This window comes from Xiphophorus couchianus, chromosome 4 (assembly GCF_001444195.1).
Source record: "Xiphophorus couchianus chromosome 4, X_couchianus-1.0, whole genome shotgun sequence".
In the NCBI taxonomy this organism is placed as follows: domain Eukaryota; kingdom Metazoa; phylum Chordata; class Actinopteri; order Cyprinodontiformes; family Poeciliidae; genus Xiphophorus; species Xiphophorus couchianus.
Genome location: NC_040231.1, coordinates 20,429,381 through 20,453,698, shown reverse-complemented (window position 1 = coordinate 20,453,698; position 24,318 = coordinate 20,429,381). Strand labels below are relative to the sequence as shown.

Sequence of the window (24,318 nt, the reverse complement as noted above, 5' to 3'; positions counted from 1 at the left end):
TAACCTGAGTCTCAGCAGATGGAAGAAGCATTGTTTTAAATCAAGCTTATTGGCTGCAGACTGCTGGATACAAGAAAAGCCAAAGGCTAACACCCAGAACTGGTGTTTAGCAAAGGTTGTGCTGTTGTTTAGCAAATGATTGACTAATAGCACCCAAATTTCACTTAATAGCTTGGCTTTATTTGCTCAGTTAGCTTTTATGTATTGTTGGGGAAATGCCCAAAGCAACTTTTATTGCACATTCTCATGTCCGAGCTGTTGAGTTATTGGCCTCAACACTTTGAGCCCACAATCTTGATCTTGATCTGAAAGCTCACACAACCATGTGATCTATCACTTTGTCATTCGTGAATGACAATATGATCTGCAGAGCAGGGGTTAGTGGTTGAGTGTTGATCACACAACTGTGATCTCTAAGGGGCCTATTCGACAGTAACTGAACATTTTGGTTTCCTGACTGATGATGATCTCACTCTTTAGTAGAAGATGCAACTGCATTCTCAGTTTCAACATGACAAATTTCCATTAAGGGAGAGACACAGAATGAGAATGTGACACAATTCAGAAGTTAAAAAGCAACACGTGTTGAAACTTCAGGACTTAGAAGTTGCATGAAACTGATTAGTGTTTTACCAGAGGTAGACACTGGAGTAGAGCAAGACGATATTAGGAAAACATGCATATGTGATAATGTTGGTGAAAGCTATGATGATATGAGCTGCAATAAATAAACAGTGTTGAGGTCTTTCTGCTTAGGGTGCATAGCAAAAACAGACTTCAGTTAATGAGTTCCCCATCCAACTATAAAAAAAATATATTTTAGTGGTTCCATCTAAACCAGGTTGTAATGAAAAAGTTGTCACCGGATGACATCTACCTGTTTGCAATGAAACAACTTTGTCGTAGAGTCATAATGACATCCGCATTTTACTGTTCTGCAAATAATGCAGACAAAAGGAAAATTTGTATGAGATAATTGTGATGCTTAACAAAAGCCGAAGCCAATCACTAAGACGACTGAAATGTAGCAGATATTTGTGCTCAGCTGGCTCAGAGAATCGTGCGGTGGTTGTCTGACCAATGATGTTGGCCTTTTGCTTTTGTTCCTTATCATATTTCACACTTCTTCTTTATTGTGGTTTAATTTGTTTTTGCTTTTTGTGTTTCCAGTTTAAGCTGATTTTTGCCAATCAGCAGTAGAAGTGTGCATATAATCATCGTCTTTCCACTGGCTTCTTCTGAACTATATAAAGGCGATTTCAGAGCAGCAAAGAATAGATTTTGACTTTTATTTTTACTTACCACGTGAACAAAAATGCATATTTATAAACACAGCAATCACATCTCCAGATAAAAAGCTTTCAGAATGGATCAGGCTGCATGATTTTAAAAAGTTTGTTATATTTATTTGTTTTAGATTGGGAAATTTTTATATTTTAATATGCATTGGTGTCCTTTCAACTTCTAATCACAATGTGATTTTTTTTGCAAATTTAATGTATAAGATAATAGTGAAGTGAGAGGGGGAAACAATGTGAGAGAAAATGGGTTGAAAAATTCATGATGTTGTCAGCACACCCTGAGCTTTTATTGCCGTTCATCAGTGTTTAGGATCTCTAACCAATCCATGACCACGTCCTGAGAATTGCTAAACAGCAGAATTCCTCCCTCTTGAGATCATCTCGTTTCCTCTTTTTCTTTCCTGTTAAAGCACAGCAGCACCAGAGTTCAGACTACATTGAGGGAGGTAACTATGAAGGTTTATAAAAAAAAAAAAAAAACTGTTTATACATGAAAGTAATGGTTCCATATCAGGAAAGCCCCGAAAAAACCAATGAAGCAGCAAATTATTCTTGCATCATCTCGTCCTCTTTTGGGTTATAAATGTTATCTTATAGATATAATAAGATTTTTATTACATCACTATTTTTTTACTTGTATACTAAACAGAAAATTGTGAAAAGCTGTATCTTTGGTGCTCTGAAGTTGTCAGATTAAGTTATTTTTCTTCAAATTTCTGTGGAAAGTAAATCAACTTTTCTTTCTTTCTAGATTAAGCATGTCATGCAAAAATGCTGTCTTACATAATTTGTTGGGGACTATGAAGCAATGGTAAAAATACTGGTCTGTTGGGTTGATCCCAACAGAAGTCTCAGTCCACAAGGGGTCAAATTAGCGACACAAGAACAAGAATCACAGCTGTAAACATTATAAGGTCAATTTAGGGTCACCTGCAACCTTAGAATACAGTCAGAGGACAGATCTCACCACGTTAGCATTAATATATGCTTTTCTTTCACTTGTTCTCCTTGATATGAAGTTCATCATAGTTATTATTGAACCTTATCCACTATAGGCAAAACGTACACACTGTTCCTCATTCACTAAACATGATCTTACTATTATTCTCCCAAGATATGATTAATTATTTTAGATTATATAAAAATTAGTTGAAGCCTTCAGCAAATGCAGCTGACAGACCACGACGATGCAACATTTCAAGACTTTGGTGCATGTTTGAAAACAGCCATGTTGTTTTCTTTAAGCCATTCTTAAGCTGTAATTAGCCAGACCCCCTGCTGTCCTGTTAGGGGAGGGATAAAGTGATGTTAATGTATTTTAAGGGTTAGACTGGAAAACAGAATTGTTTAGGTATCTACAGCAAGGTAGTTATCAAAAGTAACATTCCTGTGAATGCCAGAACATAGACCTTCCCAGCAGAACCTCTTACGAATTTGAGTGGTGTTCTTCATTTTGTCATTAGTGGTCATAATGTTATAACTAACCTGCATTCGGAAGGTTTGACCTGTGCTTCTTTCCAATTTGATTTGGTACAAATCATTAACAGTTTACCTAAATTTATGGCAGTATTGATAGCGTGCTGTGATCATTTAGCTCTGGGAGGTTGTCTTATTTTCCAGACTCCCAAATGAACAGATGTAAATTGCTTCACATAAAATAGTCTAAGTGTGCTGCTCAGGTTTGTGCTGATTGATATGTTCATATTAGTTGTTGAGCATATTGCATGTTCCTGTGTTCAAACCGGACATTTGATTATCTTGCCCTATCCTGAGCATTGAATAAACACATTGTTATATCCTGCTAGTTCTCCCTTAACTTCCTGTTTGTGCTACCTTTACAACTCCCCAAACAATGTTTCACTCTTAACGTACTGCAGTCGAACATACCTGGTCTGGCTGGTTAGAGTGGTTCGTCTTGTCGTGGCATCTGCTAGCTTACTGAAGCAGAAAGTGTTCTTTTTTGCCGTTACCTCACACTGTAGTATTATCTGCCTGCCATTTGAAAGCCTACCTCTATTAAAACGTGGCCTTTACGTTTGATGTGTTTTTCTCCCTCTGGCTCAGGTAGGCGGTCTTTTTATGGACTGGCAGCCCCTAGCTCACTTTCTTTTCTAATCTATTCTTTTCTTCTCTTATCTTGTTAGTCAAGTTTCAAGGAGGGTAGAGAGTAAGGTTTCACCCTTGTCTTAAAGCTGAAGAATATCATTTTACTGAGACACATTAAAGCACTGTCCCCTAAATAGACATCAAACGAAAAGACAAGAAGTTGAAGCATTCAGCGTGTGTGTGTGTTTAGACAAATTCCGAAATTCAAGTGTGGTGTTATTGATTTAAGTTAATCAGAAGAATTGATCATCAAACAATTGTTCCATACACACATTATGAGTGGGAAATAAAATCTATGCAGATCTTGACAATTCTGACTCAATTAACAAACACCAAGACTTGATAACCTTCCTGTTGATGTATGGCATGGCAATTTGGACGAAGGTTAAAATAGAACAAAGCACAAATGATCACCTAAAGTCACATTCAACTGCATCCTGCAGTCACACCATTTTATCTTGGTAATCTAAAATATGTTAAAATATGTCAAACATGAGGAACGATTTTACACAGTTCCACTCAGCGGCAGAGCCACAACAGCTGATCTTACCTGCAGTAAAGAAGACCATCCAGATAGCCATGTCAGAACTCCACAAAGTCAGAGAAATTAATGTTTATTACAAGGCTCATGACAACTCTAACTGTGAAGTACTTTCCACCATAGAGAATCATTTATATTCTATGCTTTGCTGTATATATCACACATAACTGAAAAGAAATTTGACTTTTGAGCATTGCTATATCTAACACCTTGAAATTGGCCCCTGTCTCTATTAAAAACCCTTATCCTTTCTGACACTCCACCTTTAGCACGTCATCACACAATGCTTTTCCAAGCCATCCATTGATGGCATTAACAAGCGTTCTTAGGAACGGCTTAGTTCCTAACAGTTCTTCAGAATGTTCATAAGAACCATGTAGTTCCTATGCTCATCAGAAATGCAGTTCCACCAGATGTTTGCTAATTGCTGCTGCCGCTAGTCTAGAGGAGCAGAGAGGAAGGGGTGCTCTGTGGCATGGAAACTCAGCTGGGAACTAAGGCCAAGCTTTGGGTAAATATGTAGCGCTTTGTATGAGCAAGTGTTTAGACATCCCAGAGATTCCATGATTCCTCAAATTTGCGTGAAAGAATCAAAGCAACACTCCAAGTCTGCTTTTGATGAGGGAATAACATTACAACATGATATAAAGCTCAGTCACTTTTGCATAATATCTCCCGATAGTCCCCTTTAATGTTTTTTTTTCTTCCTGAGTTATTAATGAAAATTTTTCCCTGGGGATTTGGCTGTACACTTATGGTTGGACTGTTTGTGTGCAGGTGGGGCATGTTACCTCAACAGTTTAATAATTGATGAACAGTTGCATTACAGCCTCCTGCATTGTAGCCAAATCATGAAGTGTTTTCTACCTCTAACATACATACATAAATAGTACCAATGTATGGTTCATTCTGACCCACAAACTAGAGTTGGCCTCTCTATTCAGCTATAGGCTTAGACTTGTACATTGCTCAGCATTGTTGCTCTCTATGGGTGCGTTAAGGTAAGACTGCCTTCATGCTTCCCCATCTTGTAAACATAGCGTGGAAAAACTAGCCTAGCAGTTTCACTGCTCTGCTGCAGGAAAAGAAAAACATGTTTGGACTGCTTCTGTGGTTCCCGCTGTCTTTGCAGAAGGAATGCCTGTAAATGGCGACTGCTTTGGAGAACGTGAGAGTGTATCAAAGACTGCTGTAGGACACATTAGCTGTAAGTGTTCACAGATGTGAGTGAAAGTTTATCTCCTCTGTACATGTGACTGGAAAAATATCTTCCTGGAAGGCCTTTTGACACCGGAAGCACGGGCTTCATTCCTTCTTGGCGTGTGTATTTTTGTGTTTGTTGCCTCGAGCTTTGCATCCAGCCCTGGACTAAATGAAGTATCAGTTGCTGTTGTGCCTCTGTTCATACACATCCAGATATGCTGTTTAAGTTTCAGCCTTTGTGTTGATGGCTGAGAGAATTTCCTGTTGGCACAGGGAGTTTTTGCCCCTCTGTGATGAAGTACTACACTCATGCGTAACCGTACGCTCTGTGGGTCATCGGATGGTATGTTGCCACTGAAAATAATTACTGGGTGTGTCTCCGTGAAGCAGCTGCTTTTGTCCAGTAGCACCGTGTCTCCTGTAATCCTGGCAGGCAGTGGTGACCTTGGCAAGGCCATGTTGAGTTGAAATGCACACCAGTTATTTCATAATAACTACAGTTTTGGCAAGTCACACCCTTTTTCCTCTTTTCACAATTCTGGTTGATTGGCTTGGAGACAGACAGACAAAAACACTGCCTGTTGGCCCTTCCTCTCCACAGGGGCTTCTGGTTAATGACACCAGTCACTTACTTCTACCCACAAACCTCTTGCACTGTAAGTTGCACATGCAGAAAATGAAAAATTATGGTTTTTGGTGGGGTTCTTTTCACTCATCTGCAAAGAAAATCCTAGTGAAAAAGAGAAAACATTGTGCTTTTTTTGAAACACTAAACCATGCTACTATACTGTTGCCTATTCTAAGCCACTCTAAGCCATTACCATCTGTTAGCTAATTTTTCTCTTCTAGTACATTTTTGTACTGTGTTTCATTGAAACTTGAATTCAGATAAAACTGTTATACTTTATGTTTTGTTGTCAGATCAGAGCCTGGAAAATTTAGATTAAAATAGCGGAACTGAAATGTTTTTAATGCTGCACTGTTTTAAAAAGACCCGTTTATATCTCATGTGATTGCATGTAAAACTTTTTTTAAAAAAAATCTTCCTTCATTACATTTGCCAAATAGAAATAATTATATTGTCCAACAGATTTTTATGTCCAACAATGAGGAGAAAGTAACTAAAATACCACTCTACAGTTATTATCACTACATTAGTATTGTGATGGTGTAGCTCAAGGCAGATGCTGCAGATTCTCTTCTGTGTTTCGTAACAACAGAAATATTTTCCCAGCTGGAGTTTCTCCAAGGCAGCTTCAATATGCTCTTCTAACATACGGATAAGTAGGTTGAGAAATGAGCTATTGTTTCCTCACATCTTTATTATTCAATTTTCTCCCCTGCTGACAGTGTTTTGTCATGCAGTACTGTGCTGTATTTCTTGGCTAGCATTATCGCATTTTCTTTTTTTGGATATGACTTGTTGATAATATGGAGCATAGCATTAACTTAACCCCTCAAATGTCCTCATTGTGCCATTGACTTACATTCAATTGTTTTTGGGTTGACATTTAAGGGGTTAATATCAGCGTGAATGACTAAAGGTTGCATTTAATCGTGTGTTGACAAAATCCGCAAGAAGTGGTTTTCTTCACAAACTCTTTGCTTTGTTTAGAGGTTGTAAAATATAATGAGTGGTGTTTCATCTGAGCTCTGGGCAGCTTTCCTGGGGCTGTGTCGGAAATCTGAACAGGACACGTCTCAGAGACAGACTGGGAGCTGCAGCAGTTTCTCTGTCACAAATTTTACGTTAGTCATACAATTTCAAAATAGTTAGGGACTCCACTGAAAAGTTTGATGCATACTTACACTCGTAATCATGTTGGAGAAAATGAGTTGCATGTGAAAGTGATATTCATTTATTAGCATTGCAGTCAAAATAATTTTTAGATCAGCAGATCTGTCCTTTAGTGGTGTGCAGTTTAGATATGTTCCATGTTGAAAGTGTTTGACTGAAGCTGGTTGATCCAGCCAAGAAATCATCCAGTGAAAAAAACTCCTGGATCATAGTCATCAAATAAAAAACAGTCATTCACAGTTGGAAACGTGCTGCTGCTTGAAAACACCTGAAGTGGTTCAGGATTGTCACATTTAAAAATATTTTTCTCTTTGCCCATTTTGCCTATGTTAAAAAAAAAAGACTGTAGAAAAATATGTAAATTATAAATATGCCTTTTATTAGTAGTTTTTTTTTTCTCAGAATATAAATTCTCACTGATGGCAAATGTATTTTTTGATAAACTCTTGTACATGTGTCTTCACATACATAAACACAGCCAATAAAATGTCTTCATTTTCTTATCTCCTTTTGCTTACTTCACAGAGAAACCAGGTCCAGAGAGGAAGCGCATTAAAAAGGAGCCCACTAACACCAGGAAGAGCTTGCCGTTCGGAATGGGGATGCCTGGGATCCGGGCCGGGTACCCTGTGTCTGAGCGGCAGCAGGTGGCCTTGCTCATGCAAATGACAGCTGCGAAGACCGTCAACAGTCCAGGTGCGTGCTTATCATTTAGGCCACGTCTTCTGTGGACCGGTGGCGGAAAAGAAAACGACGATTGGATGGAGCTTTATATGTAGACACTGTGTGTGTGTGTGGGAGAGGAGTATGAGTAGGCGGGGTTAAAGTGAGCCAGATGGGGGATGAGTCACAGGTTTTTGTTTTTGTTTATTTTGGAAATCTTAAGCATTTTGCCTATTGATTTTTGCCTCCTCTTTAGCCTGCCTCTGTATTCAACCAGTTTTAGATATTCCAGGGGTAAACAACAACAGCAACACATATAAACGGAGTAACAATGTAAGCACGTGCTGTCAGTGATAGATGGTATTTTGCGAAGTACCATGTAGCATTAGCAAACATGTCGTTTTCAAAATACAGTTTGTACAAAAAATAAGACTAGCTTTAGCTCGTGCAATACTCTGGGACTGATGATGCAATCTGATTATTTGAGCCAAATGGAGGCAGACAGAAAAAATGGTATAAAGCATGAAGAATGTGTGTGCTTGTTCATCAATGTCCTTTGAGCTTTGAGATTATTCATTGAAATTAATTATGTTTACTCAGTTTTTGGTAGACAGATTCATTTGTCTGGAAATATATTAGGTACCCCTATTTGGATCCTTGTTGCAACCTTATGTTTTTTTTCTCCTGCTGTTGACATTTTAGATGGAATGAAATTAGCAAGGTTCAGTGCAAAGACACTTTTATTTATATGTTAATTCCTTTCCTGTGTGCCCAGAGGCATTGACTTAGATTAAGTGATTGTATTTCAAATGTTATTTTGGACAATAGCTGTACAAAGTCAATAATGTAAATGCAATATAGGCTTGAGTTTAATCTTGCAAATGAAAAAGTCTCAAGTGAAGTAGTTTCATTTAATGCACTGTGATTTTATGGAGTGTGATTGCCCCCTTGTGGCTGTAAGCTTTTCAAACGCCTATTACTTGACAGCATTTGCAGAAAACAACATAAATGGTCCCTGCACATTTTTATAAATTGTTAAAAGAATTAGGAGACTATTCTTGGATTATACTGAGTCATTTGTCTTCTGTGGGCAGACACAACACCAAAGCATCAGTCACAGTCCTGTCTGGGCCAGAAGGGAACGCCAAACTCTGCATCTAAAACCAAAGACAAAGTAAATAAAAGAAATGAGCGTGGAGAGACTCGACTGCACCGAGCAGCTATCCGTGGAGAGGTGCGCCGCATCAAGGAGCTCATCAGTGAAGGAGCTGATGTGAATGTAAAAGACTTTGCAGGTGAGAGGTTTCTCCTTTTTACTGCCATGCACCTTACAACTGCATCTTTTCTCTTGTATACAGTTAGACTTTTGACACAGTGATTGTTTATATCTTTAGGCTGGACAGCATTGCATGAAGCATGCAACAGGGGATATTATGATGTGGCCAAACAGCTGCTGGCAGCCGGAGCTGAAGTCAACACAAAGGGTCTGGATGATGACACTCCTCTGCATGATGCATCCAACAATGGACATTTCAAGGTAAAGGGAAGATGACAAACACAGTCAGTTTTTTGGATTCAGTCATAATTGTTAGAAAAGCAGTGAAGAGAAAAATGTCATGACAAATTCAAAGCAGTAAGACCTTTATAGTTGCAATATGAAAATAGTTGTGGCAAATAGAAATCCAGTTGCAACAGATATAATCCACATATTGACTGAAGCCAGAGATAACATAAAGTCTTCAGGCAGTGACATTAGGGTTAGTGTGAAAATTCTACTTTAGCTCCAATAGGTTTACATTACATGATAATCACATTTTACAGGTGATTAAGGCTTTGGAATACTAGTGACTAGCCACTCCAGTTGATGGAAACTCTAAAGACATGGAGGAAGAGACACGGCAACATGAGAGTCTAATATTATTAGAGGGAGAAGTACATCTGCATAGCTAAAATAAGGAAACTGAGATTGAAGATGGAGATTTTAAACCAGATTGACGTTATTCCTTTTTGTGGTTGGGAATTAAATTTTCACCAAAAAGTCCATGCTTTGCAATTATCAACATTATTTGTATTTAATAGTGAATAAAAGCGTAAACAATTTACTTGAATTTTCCTTCTTTTTCTGTTGTGGACTTTTATTTGAATTGAGGACCTCAGTCCAGAATTCTGAAAACAGCGGAAGCAGACTTCACTTCTTCAGAAATCTTTAGTTAAAAGTTTTATTTTCTTTCAGGTTGTGAAACTACTTTTACGCTACGGAGCAGATCCACGTCAAAGCAACAGGAGAGGTGAAACACCACTGAAGGTTGCCAGCTCTCCAACTATGCTGAATCTGTTACTAGGGAAAGGTACTTACACCTCAAGTGAAGAGAGTTCATCAGGTTGGTGTATTTTTTTATCTTTTAAACATCCTAATTATTTTTCAATTATATTAGATGTCACTATATTTGACGGCTGTGTACTGATTCTGGTTGTTTTGTCTGACAGAATCTTCAGAGGAGGAAGACGCGCCCTCGTTTGCCCCTTCGAGCTCTGTAGATGGCAATAACACAGACTCAGAGTTTGAGAAGGGCCTGAAGCTAAAAGGGAAAGCTGCAGATCCACCTAAATCTGCTGTCACGCCTGTCAAAGATGAATACGAATTCGACGAGGATGATGAGGAGGAGCGCGTCCCTCCTGTAGACGATAAACATCTCTTGAAAAAAGACTTCCGAAAAGACTCTGTAAGCAAGACCAACAGCTTCATCTCTATACCCAAGATGGAGGTTAAAACCTATTCCAAAAGCAACACACTCACACCAAAGAAAACTGTCAGGCGGATCATCTCTGACAGTAACAGTTCGGACGAGGATGACAGGACGTTGTGTTTCACACCAGCGCCCATGCCGCGGCAACAAGTCCAGCAAACAAACACCAAGACAAGAGACTCTGGCAGCATGAGCTCTAAACAACAAAAAGACAAAAACAAAGTCAAAAAGAAGCGAAAGAAGGAGAGCAAAAATAATGTCAGTAAAGAAGTCAGATTTGGAAAAGTTAATGACAAATTCTGCACGTCTGACTCTGATTGTGGAGATTTGGAAAGCGAGGATGACAAGGGCTCAAACAGCATCAAGGACTCATCTTCAATGAACGTTAAAGAATCTCCTTCCTTTAATGCCTCGTCTTCCTCACATGGAAACTTAAACTCTCAGAAACAGGCACCCTCGTTAGCGGAGCAGCATCCAAAGCAGTGGAGAACAGATGGCTGGAAGACAGTGTCGTCGCCTACGTGGTCGGACGTCAGTTCTCTTTCAGATCCAGTCAGTGAGTCTGAGTACTCTGATTCGAGTGTGGAGTCGGTAAAGCAGGTCAAGAGGAAAGCACAGGAGAACAAGAAAAAGAACAACATTGTGCACAGTAACATTGTTGACAAGAAAAACTCTGATCTCTATAAAAACTCTACTGCAGACAGTGCTGCCTCCAAAACTGATATGGATGGAAAAGTGATTAAGAAACATAAAGTGAAGCACAAACATAAAAACAAGGAAAAAGACAATGCTCCGAGTGTTGTGCTCAATCAGGACATGAATGAGAAATTCGTCAAGAGCTACTCTTTTGACTTTGATGATTCAAGACAGAAATCTCTAATTGTTGAGTCCGAATCAACCACTGAGGGCAAGATCAAACTATCTAAACATGACAAAGACCATTCGAAAAAGGACGACAGGTTTTCGAAAGCAAAGTCTGAAGATAAAGATTGGTCATCTGGAAAAGATCTTCACAGAACAGCAAAGGAGGAGAAAAGCAAAAAGGCAAAAGATATTTCAAAGGATAAGGCAAACAAAGAGGAAAGGGAGAAGCCTGCAAAATCCGACAAGGAAAGAAATTTCAAAGAAAAGGAGAAACCTAAGGAGGATAAACAGAAGCCCCACAAAGAGGAGAAAAAGAAAAAGTCCAAGGAAAAATCCTCCTCAAAGACAGACAGAAAGAGTGAACAGAAAGAAGAGAAGCATCTCAAGGCGGAAAAAGAGAAAAACACCAAAGAAGAGAGGGAAAAATGTAAAAAAGATAAAACACTGAAAGAAGAGTCTGATCATGAAGGCTATGACATTAATAACCGTTTCCTCAACCTAGAGGACACAAAGCTCAGTGCATCAGATGATCATCATGATAGGTGGGGCTCTGAGATGTCTTCTGGTTCCTCCCTATATGGAGATGACAGCTGGGATGTACCCATTAAAGAAGTCAAGGAATATAAATCCAACAATACAGTTAAGCTAATTGTGGAGACTGTTAAAGAAGAAACAAGGAGAAAAGAAAACAAAGTAAAGGACAAGAAGTCAGAGCACAATGACAAAAGATCAGAGAAAGAAGTAACATCAAAGAAAAAAGAAAAAGACTCATCAGAAAAGACAAATGAGAAGAAAAAAGACTGGCTAGAAAAGCAAAAACTGAACTCCAGCCACTCGCTCGAAAAAGACAAGAAGAGGAAGGAGTCCACAGACACAGTGAAAGACAAAAAAGACAAGGACTCACTGGAGAGCAGTCGTGATCGTAAAGACTCGTATGATAGTGTAAAAGAAAGAAAAGACCAGAAAATTAAGCAGGAATCTATAGGAGATGAATACGGCAATGACGCCTTCTTTAAAGACATGGATACTGTCAGAGACAGAAACCATTCTGGAAAGGAGAAAGAAAAGAAAGGAGAAGCAACAGAGAAACGGGAAAAGACAAAAACCGACAAGCACAAAGACAAAACAAAAGACAAAGGAGCTGACCACGAGAAGGAGAAGAGTGAGCGAAGTTCCACTGAGAAAACTGTCAAGGAAAAAGACGAAGACCGGGGCACCAAAGACAAAAAGGAGGGATCCAAAGACAAACACAAAGACTCTCATGTCAAAGAGAAAGATCGAAAGTTGTCCTCAGAACAGACCAAGGACAAGAAAGAGAAGTCCTCTCAAGATAAACATACTGACAGGGAGAAGGATTTTTCAGAAGTCAAGAAAGAAGAGAGAAAACCTGAGAAGATCAGAGAAAGATCATGGTACAAGATTGCTGACATTTTTACAGATGAAAGTGACGACGACGAGGATAGCTACAGCAGCACGGTCATTGTTGGGTCGGGTTCCATCAGAAAAGACTTGACACCTGATCAGGATGAGATGGATCACTTCCACTCTGAAAAGCTGAGAAAATCTTCTGCGGACACCAAACACAACACAGAAAAGGCAAAAGACAAAGACCATAAAGAGAAGAAAAAAGACAAGGCTTCATTTGACACGGGGAAAGAGAGGAAAGGCTCCCTGGAAAAACACAACAAAGACAAAAAAGATTCGGTCGATGGAAAATATAAGGAAAGGAAAGATAGAATGTCAATGGACTCCAACCAGGAAAAGAAAAACAAGCAAAAGCTGATGGACAAAAGGGACACAAGTGAGGAAAAGACAAAGAGCAAATATAAAGATAAACAAGACCATTCAAAGGAGAGAAAACCCTCTAAGGGCAGTGGTGAGAGTGAAAAGTCCATGTTGGAAAAACTAGAGGAGGAGGCTATGAATGACTACAAAGATGACTCCAACGACAAGAACAGCGACATCTCCTCAGATAGTTTTACTGATCGAGGCCATGAGCCAGTGCTCACCAGTTACTACGACTCGCTGAACCTGACTGATATCTCTGAGGACAGGAGAGATTCTCTGTCCATAACCACACCACAGGACCGGTTCAGAGACAAAGAGAGACTCCGGCATTCCTCATCTTCCTCGTCAAAGAAGAGCCATGACAAGGAGAAAGAAAAGGTCAAGAAAGACAAAGGAGATAAACGTGACAAAACTGGGGAGAACCGAGAGTCCTATAGCCGCAGAGAGAGTCTACCCTTTGAGAAGGAGCCCATGCCTCTGGAGGCTGACCCTTACACATTCCCGTTCGGAGGTAAGGGAGATGGTGATGACGACTTTGATAAAACTTTGGAATTCGAAAAAGAGATGTCTAAAAAGGACAAAGAGAAATCAACTGGTATGATTGGTGACAGAATGAAGGACAAAAAGAAAAAAGAGAAACATAAAGATAAAGTAAAGGAGGAAAAGAATAAGTATATGGATGGCTTTGGATCATTTAAGCACTCCAGAGAGGATGTGAAGTCTGGTTTGAAAGATAGCCCTCAGCTCACGGTTCTGAAAGAAAGATCAAAGGAGCAAAGTCCCAAATTTGATCTCAAAAAGGACAGAAATCGGGACATATTGGAGAAGGACAACAGAATGGACCACAGTAAATCTAAAGCTAAGGATGAAAATGAAAAACTCCCACAGTCCAAAGAGCCAGTGCGTAAAGACATTCGTCCACGTGAAAAGCTGTTGGTGGATGATGATTTTCAAATGACAAGTTTTGGTCAGATGCTGAGTCTTAGAGATCAGGAGGTAAGAGCCTGCATCAAGAAGCAAAAGGAGAAAATGAAACAGATGGAGAGGTTGAGGCCCAAAACAGGGGACCCAAAACTTAAAGACAAAGCAAAGTCCACAGAAGAAGTAAAGAAAAATCGCAATGAACTATCTACAAAGAAATCAAACAGCCTGGAATCGGGTCTGAAAGAGAAAAAGCTAAAGGATGTGGGCCTCCCTGCTCAGATGATGTCTCCGGGGAGGAAGTTCCAGCCTACCGACAGTCAGAGCTCAAAGGACTGGATGACTGGGCACCAAATGAAGGAGAACCTCCCTGCTTCCCCCAGACCAGATCAAACCAGGCCAACCGGGGTCCCCACACCAACATCTGTAATTTCCTGCCCCAGCTTTGAGGAAGTGATGCAGACTCCACGCACCCCGTCTTGCAGTCCAGAAGATTACCCTGACATCATGCTGGATGGACTAGACTGCCAGAATTCATCAGCCATGTTAAATTCAATGAATGCCTGCTCTCCAACATTTTTTGAAAGGTAAAGTATCAAAGCATCCAATAAAACTATGGTTATGGTTGTGTGTGGAATATTTTCTAATTCTGTCTTTCTGTTGTCTACCCAGCAGGTACTCTAATTCCCAGAGTTTCCAGGAGGGAACTTGTCCTACTCCGGCAAAGAACCTCCAGCTACCACTTGTCAGCCGCTCGGCGTCATCTAATGTCCGCAGACCTCTGGAAAATGACTTCAAATCCGAGTCTGACAAGTTTCTCCGGCAGCAGAACGATCCTGCAGCTGAATACGATCAAACCTCTTCTGCTCAACCTCTTGACGACAAGCCAATAACTGTGAATAGACTGGAATGTTTGCCGTCATCCTATTTCTCTTCAATGAGCATGCTCTCTCCTCGGCGGGAGTCAGGCCATCTGACATCAGATGGGGTGTCTGCAACTCTTGCTCTCACAGAGGGCCATGAACACCTTCCTGAGAGCGTCTACAACAGTTTCTTGCCCAAACCGTCCACACCTGTCCACCGACCAGATCCCCAGGAGCCGTGCTTTGACATCGCTGCACCACCAACGCCCGCTCCTGCTGCTTTACCTTCTTTGGATATGGATGATAACTCGGAACCTCACCACAGTGAACCGAATCTGGTTCACTCAGATCTTCCCTGCATTATGGAAGAACATCGGGCACAGGAAGTGGAAGATGAAGAAGAAGATGACGAAGAAGAGGAAGAAACTGATATGATTAACAGGCATGATGGAGTCCACTCTGTGATGGAAGAGCAAGAACCAACAAGAGATCCATGTAGTTTCTCCCCTCAAGTTGAGGACCATCTGAGGAAGAGCTGGCCTGCAGAGTCTCCGGACCGACAGGAAGCTGACATCCAACAGTTGTCCCCAGTGCAATCTGCGCTGAACGATGGAGAAAGCTGCTTTGATCACAGTATGGGTTGGAATGCCGACATGGACCTCAAATCTAATCATGGGGAGATTGAAGCTGCCGTCTCGAAAATAACTAGCCCTTACTCCCACTCTGAGAATGATCTTCCCCCCTTGTCTGGACACACCTCGGTCAGCTATGAGACTTGGAATAGGTGGGATACAGAGGACACAGAGGATTTGGAAGAGCAGAAGGATGCTGTTGCTGAAATCCCCTCCCCAGAGAGGCCTGACACAGTTCTGGATGAGGAACCCAACTATTTAAATACCTTACCGTCCTCCAACAGGCTGGAGTCTTTCTTCCAGGACAAGCCGATTATTGAAAACGGGCACCAGTTAGTTACGGAGCCCACATGTGTGGACCCAGACAGCAGACAAAGCACACACAGCTTCAGTGCTACCCCTGAAGATCACATCCCTCCACCAGTGGTCCCAGAACCGGTGGTGCGATGGGCCGATTCATTCACACCTGATCCAGATGAGTTGGATGATCTAGGTCCGTTTTCTTTACCCGTCCTGCCACTACCAGACAAGTCAGAGGAAGCCAAGGCACGAGATCATGAACTGACTGACCACAACAAGACAGTGTCGGCTCACATCAGACACAATATCCCAGACAGAGATGATCCAGACATAATGGAGGTAGACCTACCACCTCTGTCAAAGACCCCGTGCCCCTCTGGAGACCTTGTTTTAGAGGAATCTGCTCAACAAGACTTTGTGGTGCCGTCTCCACCCACCAACTTCCAGCATGAGATGGATCCAGAGCCTCAAAGTGTGCCTAACAATGGCGTGCTGTCTCTTAACCAGCCACATGCTGGGGTTTTAGAAAGACAGATCCCATATGGCATTCATGAGGAGTCCGATTCCGTTATGTTGTATTCACCTGCAGATTCAAATGCCAGTCAGCACCATCATGTACAAATCCACTCCCTCCCAGAGTCACTGCAATTACCGCTGGAGTCGGAGTCTTCTGCAAAGCCAGAGGAGAGGAATAGGGACGTGTGTGATACTGTAGCAGACTCTGTGTTGTGCAGTCCTCACCTCTCAGTGGCAGTAACTCTCCCCAGCACAGTGGAGCCTTCAGACACTCAGGAACCCCTATCTAAGCTATCGCCAGTCCCCCCCACACCTGTACCCATCCCTGTAGATACCACCAAGAAGATGGAGGAAATCCCTCAAAGAGTTACCCGATATCGCGCCAAGAACAATGCCACTACTGCCCCTGCTGCATCCACCGTAACTTACTCCTCAGCTGCTGCCACCGCTGCGAACACCAGTTTAGTGGTAAGCAGCAACCCAATCCCAACAAGAACGCCAACACCCAACTCTGTGTCTTCCTCACCTGCTCAGAAGAAAGAAAAAGACTCTGGGATCAGTGCTTCTACTGATATCTCTCATTCAACCACTACAGTGTCTGTCCCAACTTCTACAATAGTGGTTTCCACTAAAACCACAAAAGGTCGTCCGGTCGCCATGGATGAAGAGGACTCCCAGACCCAGCATCCACGGAAAAGAAAATTCCCTCGTTCTTCCGGGCAGCAAGTCCAGGTTCAGCTCGTGAACACGGCAATGCAGCAGACAAGAGAGATGATCCAGCAGACCTTAGCCGTCGTCGTCAATGCCATCAAACTAGATGAGATCGAGCCCTACCATAGTGACCGGTCCAACCCTTACTTTGAATACCTGCAGATAAGGAAGAAGATTGAAGAGAAGAGGAAGATTCTGTGCTACATCACCCCTCAGGCCCCACAATGTTACGCTGAGTATGTGACCTACACCGGCTCCTACCTGCTGGACGGGAAACCCCTCAGCAAGCTTCACATCCCTGTGGTAAGTAATGCTGCCTACAGCAGGGATAGCATGTTGAGCATCCAAAAATAGATTTAATCTGGGACCAGCTGCTGGAAATACACTGCAATCATGCAATATATTTATCTAGTTAATAGTGCAAATATCTTTGTACACTTGAAATAAGACATAACTAACTTGCATGTAATTTTTCAGCAAGATATAGGAGCTTAAAGTTCTACATATCGCTATGTACTCGTTCAACTGGCAGATTTTTTTTAAACTTGTATCAAGATACAAGTTACAAATAATTGACATCAAAAGTACTTTTTGTTGATGTTTTGTCCCTGCCAGACAATATCAACTGGAACTGGGGGATCCTTGTTATAAGTAATAAAATCTCCTAGTGGAACTAAGACTTTTTTATTCATATTAAGGATTTGTTGACTTAAAACAAGCTCCTATATCTTGCTCAAAAGTTACTTGAAAGTTAATTTTGTCTTCACGTGTACAATGATATTTTCACTAGGAACTAGACCAAACAGAATGTAAGATTGTGTTTTTGCTGTGATATTCCCAGAAATCTGTAGTTTGTGCAGGTGTACAATTGGATACCAGGTATATGTTGAGCTAGACAAAAATCCTTCTTTTTACAGCTTCATAACATTGTCAAAGTCTGAAGAGTTAAAAATATAACTTTGAGACATTTTCCTGCTTCTCTAAGATAAACTTCTTGTATAGAAGAAGTTGTTTCAGGGTGTATTTGAAAAACTCAGTAGATGTTTAGACAAGAAATAAAATGGCTCTTAAAAAATAAGAAAAATTAAAGAAATCCAATAGGCATCTATTTAAGCACGATTGTCCTATCGCATATATCTCTGTAGCTCCATCCTTAATTTTTGAAAGTTAGACCCACAGCAAATACATGACTCATGGATCAGTGTCTTTTGCATGCTTGTCTATTGAAGGTGTTTGAGGATGAAAATGTGGTGTTTCACAACGAAAAGTTGTACAAAGGTAGTTAAAGTTTGTTCTGTTTTGCTCATCAGATTGCCCCACCCCCATCACTGTCAGAACCATTGAGGGAGCTCTTCAGGCAACAGGAGGCAGTAAGAGGAAAGCTCAGGTTGCAGCACAGCATAGAGCGGGTAAGAAATACATCATCTGGACATTACAAGCCTCGTCTGTTCTCCTGAAATATCTTTTCTCCTAAATTCAGCCTTTTCTCACACGTTCAGCCTCACACTTATTGAGTGAATGCCATTAGCACTCTTTTGAAAGATCAAAGCCCCTTTTTTATCAGAATGTATGCGAAATCTGCATAGTCCCTGCTCTTAGGTTGAGCCAGAGTGAATTGTAGGTCTGAATCTTTTTCATTTCTGTCTCTAATTAAGTCGCAGCCATTCATGTGAAATATGCTTTGTAGATCAAGACTGTTATCTACCAATCTGAAGAACACACTGTCATCCCGGGTTTTCTACTTGGTTGCTGAATTTCTTTTTCTCTCTGTTGTGTTTTCTGTTTGCAGGAGAAACTGATAGTTTCATGTGAACAGGAGGTTTTAAGGGTCCACTGCAGAGCAGCAAGGACAATAGCCAATCAGGCTGTGCCATTCAGTGCCTGTACTATGCTGTTGGACTCTGAAGTGTACAACATGCCATCTGAAAATCAGGTAGGTGATTTGTAGCAGCACACTTTAGCCTGAGGTCAGCAGTCACCTACTACCTAACCCAATGCTGAGTTCAATCTCTAACATGTCATCATTTTTTAGGGTGATGAAAACAAATCTGTTAGAGATCGCTTCAATGCACGTCAGTTTATTTCCTGGATCCAGGATGTCGACGATAAATACGACCGCATGAAGGTAACTTTTTACATCCCATAGTGATTGAATACAGGTGGTTCTCAATAAATCAGAATGACATTAATACATATTGCACTGCAACAAGTGAAACTCAGATATTCTTTTACGCATACAGTGATATGTTTCTGTCTATTGAAGGTCAATCAATTGGTCTGTCAATTGTTTTAATTGTTGACTTGGATCTAATGAAAGCCAAAGCTCAGTTTCCCAGAAAATAAAAGTGTTCAATAATACATACATATTTCATACAGAAATGTTACAGGTTTTGACCTACACAATCATGAAGAACAATGCTCACTTTAACAGTTGTCCATCACACTGCTATTGACACAGTTTGCAAATTAAGTTTAGTGGAGGGAAAACATTTAGAAAATAGGTTAACCAGCAACATGGATATACTGTATAGTACATGACATTTCTGCATTAAAAGGACATTATCATCTTTGTGTTAAATTGACCTTTTCTGAACAGTTGAGTTTTGGGGTTGTGTCAATGTAAACCTTTTTTTTTTAATTACTTAAACACTTGAACTATATCACTCTACTCTACATAGTGATTGTATAGAATAAATGAATTTCACTTTTTGAGCGAAACTACTGCAATAAATTTACTTTGATACTCTAATTTGTATGCAAAGGCACTGCTTTCTTTATGTGCAAACCTTATAAGGTTTCTGCTCTGCTTTCCCTCTTCAGACATGTCTGTTGATGCGCCAGCAGCACGAGGCGGCAGCCCTCAATGCGGTGCAGAGGATGGAGTGGCAGTTAAAGGTTCAGGAGCTGGATCCTGCCGGGCACAAATCCCTCTGCGTCAACGAAGTGCCGTCCTTCTACGTACCGATGGTGGACGTCAACGACGACTTCGTCCTCCTGCCTGTGTGACACACCAGTGCGCTGAGATCGAGACACGATTCCATCCAAGTCACTTCTTTAAGAGACTTCGTCGAAGCGAACAAATGGAAAGGGCTATCAAGTTAGAAAGAGGAGTTTCTACAGGAAAAACTATATTCTTTAGAAAAGGGGTAAAGTTGAGAAACTTGCTTCTGATTCCCTTCCATGAAGACGGAAACTTTTTACTGGAGGAAAAGAAAAATACACAACTTGCACTTTCATCCTCTAAGTTTTTACGTTTTAGTTTGATCAGAGTGTGAGAAGCAGAAACAGTTTTTGCTTTGAGGCTCTGACACCGGGACACATCTCCTTAGTGCTCAGTTATGGTGAGATGGGGGGGACAGAGATTTATTTTCTGTTTTGTTTTTGCCCCCTGATTCAATACCCATCACCACTGGGAGAATGTATCAGAGAGGAGCTCTCCCAGCAGCCTGGAGCCCCATCCAGAGGGAGACCCGTGGAGAACCCTCCTCTGTTGACGCAGTGCTCTCGGTGGGCTGGAGATCCAGACTGAGGTCAGCGCCGACCCAGATGGAGGAAAAGGAGCCCCAGCACTTCACATTGATCTTCAACAGCTCCAGGAAGCTACAGCCAGCTACTGGTGGTTTTTCCCCACTCTGCAGAACAGCTAAGCGATAGAGTAAGAAAGCTGAAGCAGCGTAACGATGTGTGAGCATGCCAGTACCCAGAGTCTGAGAGGAAGACTGACCTTGCAGCCTCTTAGCCTGGCTAAACCGAACAGCAGAGCGCAGATCCCTGAGGACAGTGTCCCTCAGAGGGTCCGCTTGCTCCAACACGAACACACCAGACCGCCATGGACTGCAAAAACACCACAGGACAACCAGAACAAACAAACCTAACGAATGTTGATTCTCAAAGAGACTGTTGAGATATTGTGGTTTGGCAGGAGAAGAGAAATATTGTTTGTTTTTGTCTATTTCTTTACTTGGGCATTTCATTGTTTCTGAGGAAGTGACTTGAAACACTACAGAGCCAATATTAGTTTAATGGAAAAAAAACAACAAAATAAAACAGAAAAAAAGTTGTATTCCGTAAATTATGTACAGTTTTTATATTCGTTAACCAATGTATTCTTGCTGCCTTCTAGATAATTTATTTTGCCACACATTACTGCACAGTTGTAAATAACCTATGTACTGTAATATCACTCAGTTACATGTAAAGAGAGAAAAAAAAGAAAAGAAATAAAAAATTATCTTTTTATGTACAGTTCACTTATGGGCAGCACTTTTCCCCTCTCATATCCAATGGGCCAAATTGTGTACACAGTTCTGTTAGTATTTGAAAGACTCATCTGTCAGCTCGCCTGGATGAGAGTCACCTCAGCGCAACAGGCTGGCTGATACCAATTCTGGATTATTCGGGCCTGCCGCAGGCCCACCACCATACAGCCCCTCAGATGTAGCAGAATAGATATTAAGGATTTATTTAAAGATTAAACAGAGGATTATTATTCATTGCTTTACTACACAATTATATCAGAAAATTTTTTAACCAAGAAAATGCCTTTTTTCAGTGGAAAAAAAAAACTCGTTGGGCAAAGCCACATAGTTATATATGGTTGAAAGAGAGATGTCATTCACAAGTAAGACAATTATGTGTCGTCATTTTTTCTTTTGCTGGGTTGTTTTTAACTTCTAGATTTGGGAATCTGTTTTTTTAACCATCACAAAGCATAAGAACACGGGTCTTTCAGCTCTTTGCTTCTCATCTGATCTTCACACCCTGTAGAGTTGTCTAAGCCACTGAAAGGACTCCAAGCATATCCGTCAAGCCCATCTGCCCTTTTCCTCCCATATTGGTGCTCTGCCAGCTGTACTCACCAGGTGGCGCCAAAATATTTAACCTTATTTGGTTTCGCACGAGCCCTGTCACTGTTCATTTAAGGTGGTGTTTTTAAATAGATTTGAATTTTATTACAACCCATAGGAAGATAAATTTCCCACATAGGATTTCAGTGTGACAGTTTGTGAGTTTATGAAACGATAAGGGGTTAATTAGACATTTAGCACCATTAATGTCACAGTTATTGTGTTTTTCCAGCGTGGAATCAACATGGGGATTGTCAGGGATTTTAATTGTTAGCTTACTTCCTCGTATTGTTCATGTGTGTGGAGGCGTTTTGCCGTTTCCTGTCGGGCCCAAGCTATGACAGCTATGAGACTTAAACCTTAGAATAAACCAAAAAAAAAAATAGTCAGATATTAACAGGCACTGTGGTGGGGGGAAGAAAGAGCATCAAGCAAATCAGACAGTTTTTTGTTTTTTTTAAATAATAAAACTCCCATAAAATGTTAGTTTGTATTGATCCCTACTTTTAGTGGTTTTGAAAAGCTTTCCTGACCCAACACATAGGCTGCCTGCTTATCTGTGTGTGAGAGCTGCTTCTGTATCCTGATGGCAATATTATCCGAAACTAATATTTTCCCACACTGTCGCATTGAACACAGCTGTGTATGGTATGTCTAGTCAAGTGCAATGGTTGTTGCTATTACACTGTGCAGACAAGATGGCTTACATGTATGGCTCAGACTCACCCTGGTTGGTAAAACAAACATGTTTGCAGACAAATAGCCAGTTGCTTGTTTTTTGTCTTGTTTTATTTTATCGTCCGGGTTCTTCAGCTTTGGGGATGAAGGTGTGTTTGTTCACAGTCTTTGTGTATGTGTGGTTTTTCTTTATTTTTAGAAAATTGTTTGTGGGTTTTGAATGTTGTTTATCTTGCGCTTTTTTTGGTTCGTTCGTTTTCTCTTTTCTTTTTTTTTTTCTAGTTCCCAGCATGTCAATCACATTGCTTATTGAGCAGAATGTAAACCCCTCCCAAAAACTACACCCCCAATCGAGCCCACCCCCAAAATCTCACTATTGTTTACAAGACATCAGAGAGCGTTTCCATTTAACCCCAGTTTGTTCTAAAACGGTTTGAGCCCCACCTTTCGCTGTGCTTGTGTGATCAGTCATTTCTTAGAATCACAAAGGCTTGAAATGGTGATCGCTGACACGTCAGACAGGCGAACCCTGCCCCCGCCGCCGCCGCCGCACATAGCAATGGACTTGACGCGTCCGCACATGTTGATTCTCCGGTGTGAACATTAAACAATTCGAGACTCAGTCCTCAGATGCACAGTAGAGCACTTGGCCATGGTGATAACAGATGCTAGCCTCAGTCAGCAACATATTACCTCTACTCTCCTCACATTCACTCATAATGTTTATTCTAGGTTTGATTATTTCTTACTGGACATACGTAGACATAAAGGCTATTTTTTTCATTGTATAAAATCACAATTTCAAGCCTTTTTTGGTTGTTTTTTTATTATTATTATTATTATTATTATTAATAATTAAAACCCAGACTGTAGCCGTTTGTTCCTTTATTTTTAGAATGGAAAATGACTAATAAAAAGCATGGAGAACTACTCTTAAAATGGTGAGAATTAAACTATTTATTGTTTTCTTTTTGTGTTATTTTTTTTTCTGACACCTGTGGTATTTTTTTTTAAGTTGGTCTCCGCTGTGTAAATTTTCCTCCTTGTAATGCGTGAAAGAGACATACTGTACATAGCTCTGTAAATAAAACCTCCCAGGACGTTTTGCACCCTCCTCTTTGTACTAGTCTGAAAAAATTGCGTAGAATGTGGGGTTCTAACAGCAACGAGCTGTGTGCGCTCGCTGCAGGTGATTATGATGTAACAATGTAACTATTTTCTTTTTTTTATTTGTACAATGTAGTTTATTTGTGTACATATTGTTGGAGCAGCTAAAGGGGTTTTTGAGGGTGGTCTACGAGAGGGTTGTTGATGCTATCATCAGTGCTGTAACAGAACTTTCAGTACTTTCACCTCCAGCTGTTGATTTCCTGCAAAAAAAAACAAAGCGAAGAAAAAAGGCAAAAAAAAAAAAACATTTTAAATGAGAGAAAATGAACATGAGTGTAGGATGGGGGGGTTGGGGTTAAAACTGAAAGGCAAAAATTCTAAATTGTTATTTTCTACCGTTGCATGTACAGAGAGCGCGAGAACTGCTGTTGTTCCTCAGAGATTATGTTCGTTAATAAAATTTTGAAATATTACCAGATGTTCGCTGGTTCTTCTGTGTTTGCTACTTCTGCCTTTCTTGTCCACTCTCATGATAAATTACCAACAGTAATAGGAGTGGCCAACAGTTTTGAGAATAACTAAACCTTTTCTTCCCACATACATTTACAAAAAGTCCTTGTAAGATAAAATGCAAAGTTACTGAACCTCGTATGCACCGTTTCTGTTGTTCCCTAAAATTACCACCTGAGATTATTGAGGCTAGCTCAGCTGAATTAGAAGATTATAATG

General features: G+C 40.6%; 1 protein-coding gene across 2 annotated transcripts in view; it reads left to right on the top strand.

The window, feature by feature from the left end:
• ankrd11 (ankyrin repeat domain 11) overlaps nucleotides 1–24,062 on the top strand; it is a 118,372-nt gene extending 94,310 nt beyond the window's left edge. The window contains exons 5-14 of one of the 2 annotated variants that reach the window (XM_028014710.1): nucleotides 7,475–7,645; nucleotides 8,707–8,907; nucleotides 9,007–9,149; nucleotides 9,846–9,993; nucleotides 10,100–14,519; nucleotides 14,608–17,257; nucleotides 18,265–18,363; nucleotides 18,744–18,887; nucleotides 18,987–19,079; nucleotides 19,775–24,062. In XM_028014710.1, the coding sequence (XP_027870511.1) occupies nucleotides 7,475–7,645; nucleotides 8,707–8,907; nucleotides 9,007–9,149; nucleotides 9,846–9,993; nucleotides 10,100–14,519; nucleotides 14,608–17,257; nucleotides 18,265–18,363; nucleotides 18,744–18,887; nucleotides 18,987–19,079; nucleotides 19,775–19,960 (8,255 nt within the window). In that variant the 3' untranslated portion in view covers nucleotides 19,961–24,062. Of the gene's footprint in view, nucleotides 1–7,474; nucleotides 7,646–8,706; nucleotides 8,908–9,006; nucleotides 9,150–9,845; nucleotides 9,994–10,099; nucleotides 14,520–14,604; nucleotides 17,258–18,264; nucleotides 18,364–18,743; nucleotides 18,888–18,986; nucleotides 19,080–19,774 lie in introns of both variants that reach the window. The other variant, XM_028014709.1, reaches the window with a different exon arrangement.
• The last annotated feature ends 256 nt before the right edge of the window (nucleotides 24,063–24,318 follow it).